At 35.7% G+C, this 8892-nt stretch overlaps 1 protein-coding gene across 1 annotated transcript in view; it reads left to right on the forward strand.

Annotated features, from left to right (window-relative positions):
- The window catches only part of LOC111155743 (relaxin/insulin like family peptide receptor 1), a 103800-nt gene extending 102521 nt beyond the window's left edge, over window positions 1–1279 (forward strand). Inside the window, exon 18 of the mRNA XM_022516122.1 lies at window positions 935–1279. Within this exon, the coding sequence (XP_022371830.1) occupies window positions 935–1236 (302 nt within the window). The 3' untranslated portion in view covers window positions 1237–1279. The remainder of the gene's footprint in view (window positions 1–934) is intronic.
- Window positions 1280–8892: the final 7613 nt, after the last annotated feature.

Genomic DNA, 8892 nt, shown 5'->3' on the forward strand with positions numbered 1-8892 from the left:
AAGTTTGTGAGTGTGTCACCAGGGGTTGGGAGGAGAAGGGGGTAAAGAGTTATTGTTTAAAAGGTATGTAGTTTCCGCCGGGCAGGATGAAAAAGTTCTGGCGGTGGATGGTGGTGATGATTGCACAACACTATGAGTGTACTTACTGCCACTGAACAGCACACTTAAAAATGATAAAAATGGTAAATTTTATGTTATGTATATTTTACCACAATAAAAAAATGTGCAAAATGCTATTAATTATGAGTGCAGCATATAGTCACATTTTTAAAAATTATAAATATACAATTTAAATTTTGTTTTATCCCATGGTTGGTGATAATAGTATCTTACATTTTATAAGCAACAAAGAGAGAAAAGAGCATCAATTAAATTATAAGAACAAATCTGAGTTATTGGTAGTTAACTCTGACTACAGTAATTTTTAAGATAAGTTTAGCCAGCAATGTTTTTACCAAAATAAACATCTAGTCAAAAGCCTAAAAGTGCATACCTATTTTTAAAACCAAAGAGATAGCAGAAAAGAAATCTATATATTTTGATAAATACTGTATGTACTACCCAGCAATTAAAATATTGTAAAAGGTGTGATTTGAATGCTAAATGATACTGTTTTTCCAAAAATGAAATCATATCACAATAATATGTAATCACTTGGTGGAAAATGTTTCTACCTAATGGAATACATTTATTGATTATTCAAGAAAAGCTACTTAGCGAAGAACCCTGTTTTTTTGCGGCACCAGCACTCCCCTCAAACACTGGCACCCTGGAAAGACATCCTGGAAACACATTAGACTTGGTATTTAATTGTGTGACATCAAAGGGAAGAAATTAAGACTCAAAAAGGGGTTGGGGAGGAAACAAGGAAAAGGGATTTCTATACCTTGTAAACATCCATGAACACTAAAACTACTACATTTTTCTCTTCTAGGTACCATAACCTCTTGGGTAGTGATCTTTATTCTGCCTATCAACAGTGCTTTGAACCCAATTCTATATACTCTGACCACAAGACCATTCAAAGAAATGATCCATCAGTTTTGGTATAACTACAGACAAAGAAAATCTGTTGACAGCAAAGGAAGTCAGAAAACATATGCTCCATCATTCATATGGGTAGAAATGTGGCCACTACAGGAGATGCCACCTGAGTTAATAAAGCCAGCTCTTTTCACAGACCCCTGTGAACTGTCACTAATTTCTCAATCAACTAGACTCAATTCCTATTCATGACCGACTCTGAAAACCATTGCTACACAGGGAATATTGTGGGATGTTTCACGATGGATTCATTAGTATAAAGTGAATGCCACAAAATTAATAATTTATAATGGCTAAGATAAAGCCATTACAAGGACATGAGGTTGTTTGGGAAAAAATCAAAGTGATGGGGGCCCGTATAAAGGGAAATAAATTGTGTCAATAATATGTATATACTAGTACATATTTTGCATAGGAAATTAAGGGAAATCTACTTCAGAAAGATTTATTCATTCTTTTACCATGCATTTATTGAGGACCCATTATGCACGTAACACTGCAGTAAATTTCTGGAAGTGCACAGTATAGAACCTTTTCAATTTGCAATGTTAAATTATGTGTAGCTACAACAGAATATACAAAGGCCATCTGCAGTACTTAGTTTAAGGTAGAGCTTTGTCTGTCATGCACATCAGCAAACATAAAAATCATGAACACTTGTAAATAAAGGTTTAAGGTTTTGGAATACTAATATAATGAAAAATGAGGAATGAAAAAAATGTCTGATTGTTTGCAAAATAGATACTTGTTTTAAGAATTCCTCTTACCTTTCTTGAAGTCCCTGACTACTTGAGAGGTAATACACAAAATTACTCTGAAAAAAGATGTTCGGATATAAACTCAAAATAGCACTTCTCTATACATCCTCACATTTACTGTCAACTGATTTTCAGCAAAGATACCAAAACAATCAAATGAAGAAAGAAATGTCTCTTCAACAAATGATGCTGGGACAACTGGATATTCACATGCAAAAGATTGAAGTTGGACTCCTACCTTACACCATACACAAAAATTAACTCAAAATTAATCAACAACCTAAATATAAGGCATAAACCTCTTAGAAGAAAACATTTGGGTTAATCTTCAAAATCTTGGATTTAGCAATGGATCCTAAGATGTGACAACAAAAGCATAAGTAACAAAAGGAAAAAATCAATAAATTGGACTTCATCTAAATTAAAAACTTTGTACACCAGAGAATGTTATCAAGAAAGTAAAAAGACAGGACACCTGACTGGCTCAGTAGGTGGACCATGTGACTCTTGATCTTAGGGTTATAAGTCCAAGCCCCACATTGGGTACAGAGAATTACTTAAAAATAAAATCTTTTTTAAAAAAGAGGTAAAAAGACAATCTACATAATGGAAGGAAATATTTGCAAATCATATATCTGAGAAAGAGTTAATACCCAGAATATATAAAGAACTCCTACAACTCAACAAGATAAACAATCCAATTTAAGTGGGCAAAGGACTTAGAAAGACATTTCTACTAACAAGATACACAAGTGGCTGATAAACACTTGAAAAGTTGCTCAACATCAGTAATCATCAGAAAAATGAAAACTAAAACTGCAATGAGGTAGATTACACTTTACACATACTAGAAAGGCTATAATTAAAATAACAACAACAAAAAAAGTATTGTCCAGGATGTGGAGATTGAAACCCTTCTGCTTTGCTCATTGGAATGTAAAATGATGCAGCTGCTATAGAAAACAATTCGGTTGTTCTACAAAAGCTGATCATAGAATTACCATGTGATCCAGCAGTTTCACCCTTAAACCCAAAAGAACAGAAAACAAAACTCAAACAGGTACTTGTATGCAAATGCTCATTGTGTCAGTTATTTACAGTAACTGAAAGATGGAAACAACCCAAGTGCACATCAACTAATAACAAATAATAACAAAGTGTTGTATATGCGTACAATGGAGTATTATTCAGCCATTTATAAGAAAGAAGTTCTGACACATTATCTACAACATGATGAGTATGAAAGAAGCCAGACACAAAAGGACAAATACTGTATGTTTCCACTTCCAGTAAACAACTGCGTGAATATGCTAAGCCGTTGAATTGTATACTTTCAATGGATGAATTTTATGGTGTGTGAATTAGATCTCAATAAAGCAGTTAAGAGGGAAAAGAAAGGAAGAAGAGCTAGAATGCACTGATTCAGGAAGTTAAGGAAGGAAAGTCTGCACGTACATGTTTTACTTCAAAGAGGAAGTAGTTGTTATCAAGAGATGGACTTACCTTCCTTTTGCATGGCCAGCCAGTTCATGAGATATTAACTTTTTAGCTACTTATTGTTCTGGTCTCTGACTGAGCTATTGGAATTTTTGCTCTCATAATTTGAAATCTTTAAATAGGAATAAAATGTTTTCAGGTACTTTTAAATATACCAAAAATGTTTGAAACATGAAAATACTGGAATCAAAAATATATTTATTGAATAAAAAATTGTATATATTTCTTTTGAAAGTAAATTGCCTACAGTTTAATTCTATTAAAAATGTGGATTACTTTGAGTCCTTTCTGTTCTTACTTGTAATAATGCCAATAAATTTTCTATATGAGGGATATGGTTATTGTTTCAGCAAAAAAAGTCAGAGAATAATAGAAAGCTATAGTTCTGCTTATGATATTCAATTCTCAAGGACCTGGGTCGTTCAGTCAGTTGGGCATCTGACTCTTGGGTTTTAGTTCAGGTTGTGTTCTCAGCATTATGAGATCGAGACCCACCTCAGGCTTTGCACTCAGCTCGGTGTCTGCTTGGGACTTTCTCTCCTTCTCCTCACTGCCCCCTCCACATGGTCTCTCTCTCTCTCTCTCTCTTAAGTAAATAAATAAATCTTTTAAAAAATATATTCAATTCTCTAACTACTCAGACTATACAATTTTTAAAGCCTACAAAAATGAAAATACATTGGAATTCTCTTATGAGATTATTTTAGGATTATTATTCCTTTTTTTTAAAGAATTTATTTATTTATGACAGAGAGAAAGATCACAAGTAGGCAGAGAGGCAGGGCTGAGCAGAGAGCCCAATGCAAGGCTCCATCTCAGGACCCTGAGATCATGATCTGAGCCAAAGGCAGAGGCTTAACCCACTGAGCCACCCAGGTGCCCCCTATTTATTATTCTTAAGAAGTCTTATTACTAGTAAATAATGGGAAAATATTTTTCCTTTTTTTTTTTTTAAGATTTTATTTATTTGAGAGAGAGAGTGCAAACATGCATGCTTGCTCACAAATTGGGTTAGGGAGCACAGCATGGCAGAAGAGGAGGGCAAGGGATAGGAACAAGCAGACTCCCTGCTGAGTGGGGGGAACCCTACATGGGGTTCAACCCAGAGATCATGACCTAAGCTGAAATCAAGAGTCAGACACTCAACCGACTGAGCCACCCCAAAAAATATTTTTCTAAAAAAGAATTTCTGCAAAAGAAAAAAGCAGGGGCACCTGGGTGGCTCAGTCAGTTAAGTGTCTGACTCTTGATTTCAGCTCAGGTCATGATCTCAGGGTCATGATCTCAGGGTTGTGAGATCCAGCCCCAGGTCAAGCTTATATGGAACTCCGTGCTGGGCATGGATTCAGCTTAAGACTTTCTCTCTCCCTCTTGCTCCGCCCTTCTCTCTACCTCCACATGCTCTCTCCCCCCACCCCAAAAAAAGAAAGAAAAGAAAAAAAAAACGATAATCATGAAGACTACATAAAATGTAATCCTACAAAAATTATAATTCTAACCTATGTTTATGGGTCTTAGAAATGCAGTGAATTTACAAAATATACACCTCAAACTACTTTTTAGCATTTAAAATATTTTCAAATAATTTTCTATAGACAACTTGGTTTGTCTATTCAGTCTACTTAACTTCTTCCATCTTTCCGCCTCCCCAAATAGAGTAACTTCCACTTAATTTAATTTGGTAAGTAATTACTAGCATACTGTGTAACTATTTCCTACTAACTTCAATGGAAGTTACAGTAGAAGCACTAAATTAATGCAGATACAAGTCATGGTTTTCTCTTTTACAAAAATAACTTTGGTCCAAAACTCATGGACTATGCTCTAGGTCAAATCAATCCTCTAAGTTAAACTAAAGTGTTTTAAAATGTAAAAATAAATATCAGAAAGACCTCAACTCTTTTTTTTCTATTTTTAGTTTAAGGGCTCCTATTACATCCAGCTAATACCTAATCTCTCACAAGGAAATTACTTATTTACTGCCTTTTAGCAATTTAGACACTGATAAAATTGAAGGAAAACAACAAATGGGAAAGGGATATATGCAGCCAGAATGGTGAGGTCCATGCATGTCATTGCTTAATAAACTAAGTAGTAAATGAATTGATAATTCAGTGTGATGGAGTGAAGCACTCTAGGTAAGACACTTCAAAAATCTATTTTTTACTAATGTACTCCTCTTTTAAAGAGAAAACCCTTCACTAGAAACCTCATTTACTCTGTTTTAAATCCTTTTCTTAATCTACATCCTGACAGTCTTACCTACTTTAAAATCTGTGGTTTCAATTACTATGTATATACTGATGATTCCCACATTTTTGCCTTTAGCTTATTCTCTTTCCTAAATTAGTCACTTATACGTACAAATGTCCCTAGACATTACCACTTGGATATCTCACTGGTTTTTTAATGTCATTAATATGGACCCTGACTCTGACATCTGCATCTCTTCCAGACCCTATCTGGGTGAATGGTACCAACAACCTAACCTAGAAATCTTTGAGTCATCCTTTGGCTCTTCCTTTTCCTTTATCCACTATATCAAAATCACCTAGCACTACCTTTATTCTATGTAATAAACAGCTCTTAAATCTGTCTACTTCTCTTCATCCCATTTCCTAATACCTAAGCTTGGGCCAACATCATGTCTCATCAACTATATTTGCAATAACCTTCTAACAAGTTTCTATACCTCCAGTTGTAATTTGCTCAAGGGATTTGTATAGGTATTTAGAGCTCCCAAATTAATCTAAGGGAAAAAATTGAATATTATAGTTACTACCACCAGTATTCTATGATGGGTGACTGAATGGACAAATGTGTTCAGTTCCATTTTTAAATGGTGTGTTAGTCGGAATTCTCCAGAGAAACAGAATCTATATAAAGAGATTTGTTGTAAGAAATTGTCCCACATGATTATGGAGTCTGGCAAATCCAAAATCTGTAGAACTGATGTCCCAGTTCAAATCCAAAGGCCAGAAGATATTGTAGAACTAAGAAAAGCCAGTGTCCTCATTCAAAGGTCATCAGGCAAGACAAGCCACTTTTTCAAGGCCATAGGTAGAATGGTATGACTCAGGGGAGGAGCAGCCTTTTGTTCTACTCAGGCCTCCAACTGGTTGAATGCTTAACCCACTTTACCAAGAGCTATCGGCTTTACCCAATCTACCAATGTTAATCTCATCTGAGAATACCCTCAAAGGAGCACCCAGGTTTGACCAAAAATCTGGATATCCTGTGACCCAGTCGACACATAAAATAAACCATCATCATTGGGGAAAGTAAAAAAAGTGAGCTTGAATATTAATAGGTCTAACCAAGAGTTAGGTGGCTAGGTATGGTAAAGATAGGCATATTAATTTTGGTTTAAGAGACCCATAGAAAAATCATTTCATCTCAGCCTGTTTCCTATTCTGTTTCTGTAGACAGGAATAGTATCACTTTCCTCAAAAAGCTAATATGAAATAATGCTTACAAAATTCCTAGCATAGTGCCTGACAGATATTTCATACTCAGAAGTTTTGAAACACATTGTCTTTAATATTAAAAATTTCATCATACTGGGCGCTTGGGTGGCTCAGTTGGTTCAGCTTCTGCCTTTGGCTCAGGTCATGATCCAAGGATTCTGGGATCGAGCTCTTTGTTGGGCTCTCTGCTCAGCGGAATTTGCTGCTCCCCCTGCCTGTGCTCTTGCTCTCTCTCTCTCTGGTTCTGTCAAATAAATAAATAAAATCTTTTAAAAATTTTTTTATCCTATTGACTTTGGCCTCTTAAGTCTTTTAATTATATTAGTCAAAATACTGTTTTCCTCTGAGGTTTATATAGAGCTGGTAATGAGCTACTAAGAAAAAATTTGAGTCTCTAAGAAAACATGGGGGTTTTTAAAAAAATTTTATTTGACAGAGAGGGAGCAAGCACAAGAAGGGGGGGAAAGATAGAGGGAAAAGCAGACTCCCTGCTGAGCAGGGAGCCTTATGTGGAGCTCTATCCCAGGACTCTGGGATCATGACCTGAGCCGAAGGCAGACACGTAACAGACTGAACCCCCCAGACCCCCAAAAATGTTTGTTCTGAAGCCTTCCCCAACCCCTCCCTGAAGCAGAGCAAAAAAAAAAGGGGGATGCTTTAAAAAAAAGGGGGGGTAGGGGTTTGTTTGTTTGTTTTTAAGATTTTATTTATTAGACAGGGAGATCACAAGCAGGCAGAGAGGTAGTGGGGGGGGCAGGCTCCCTGCTGAGCAGAGAGCCCTATGTGGGGCTCCATCCCGGGACCTTGAGATCATGACCTGAGCTGAAAGCAGAGGCTTAACCCACTGAGCCACTCAGGCACCCCTAAAAAAAGGATACTTTTCCAAAAAGCAACTCTTAAAAATAAGATGAACTTCTCTGCGGGCCACACATGGCAACAGAAACTGTAAACAAAGCTGAGCTCTGGGCCTACCAGACTCTTAACTCAGACTAGCAGCTGAGTTTTAGTGCTGAGGAAAAAAGTAAGTGTCCACAGAAAGCTCACTGCTTAAAATCAGGGGTTAACCTCAGCTGACCACAATTCAACAAAATTAGAAATGAACGAACACGATTTTTCTTTTCCAACATAAAAAAATATATACATGGTTGGAGGAGGAAGTCACACACACCAAAATCAAAGTAGTACAGATCATACTTATGATAAAGCTATAACAGAGGTTACAGGGAATCTTATCATAGGGTTAGCAAATAGATCAGATTAGAATGATCTCAGAACCAAGCATTTATATGGTATTTGAATGACAGAGATAGCATTTGAAAATACTGATACTTGGAGGAACACCAAGACACATGCAAAAATAAATAAGATCCCAAAATAACACCATAAGCAAAATTCAGATAGATTAAGCACCTAAACATTAAAAACAAAAATGTTTTAACTTTTGGAAAGATGTAAAGGAGAGTATCCTTTCAAAATAGGACCCAGAAAGCACTATTAGGAAAAACTGGTAAGATTTCATTAAAAACCTTTATTTACGAAAATTCCACAATCAAATATGAAGATGAATCACAAACTACAAAAGATAGTTAAAACACAGAAAACAGATCATTAGTATTCAAAATATGTAATACCTACAAATTGATACGGGAAAAAAAATAATAGAAAAATGGACAAAGCTATGGCCTCAGAAATCACACACTGCATTTCCTGAATCTCCCAGTAGTTACACAAGTAGTTACACAAGTCAGCACTACTTAATGTACTTAATGTACATGGGCATAAACACCAGGAGGCGGACTGTTGTGGCCATCTGGAGGCTAGCTGCCACATACATGAAATAGTATTTTGTACTGCTTTGATACATATGCATTAAAAATATAAGAACACAAACTAGGATACATATCACTTCTAGAACAACAGTTACCTCTGGGGAGAGAAGAAGGGATGGGATCAAAGAGGTAACAAAACTTTCTAATGTAACTAACATTTACAAATATACATAGATTTGAAGAAAGTATAACTAAATGCTAACGTTTATTAAATCTGCATGGTGAGAATATGTCCTCTAATAATTTACTCTTATGTTTTAAATATTTGAGTAAAAGTTTTAAAATAATGAACCCAAA

This window comes from Enhydra lutris, unplaced genomic scaffold (genome assembly GCF_002288905.1).
Source record: "Enhydra lutris kenyoni isolate GAN:26980312 unplaced genomic scaffold, ASM228890v2 scaffoldscaffold3, whole genome shotgun sequence".
Taxonomy (NCBI): domain Eukaryota; kingdom Metazoa; phylum Chordata; class Mammalia; order Carnivora; family Mustelidae; genus Enhydra; species Enhydra lutris.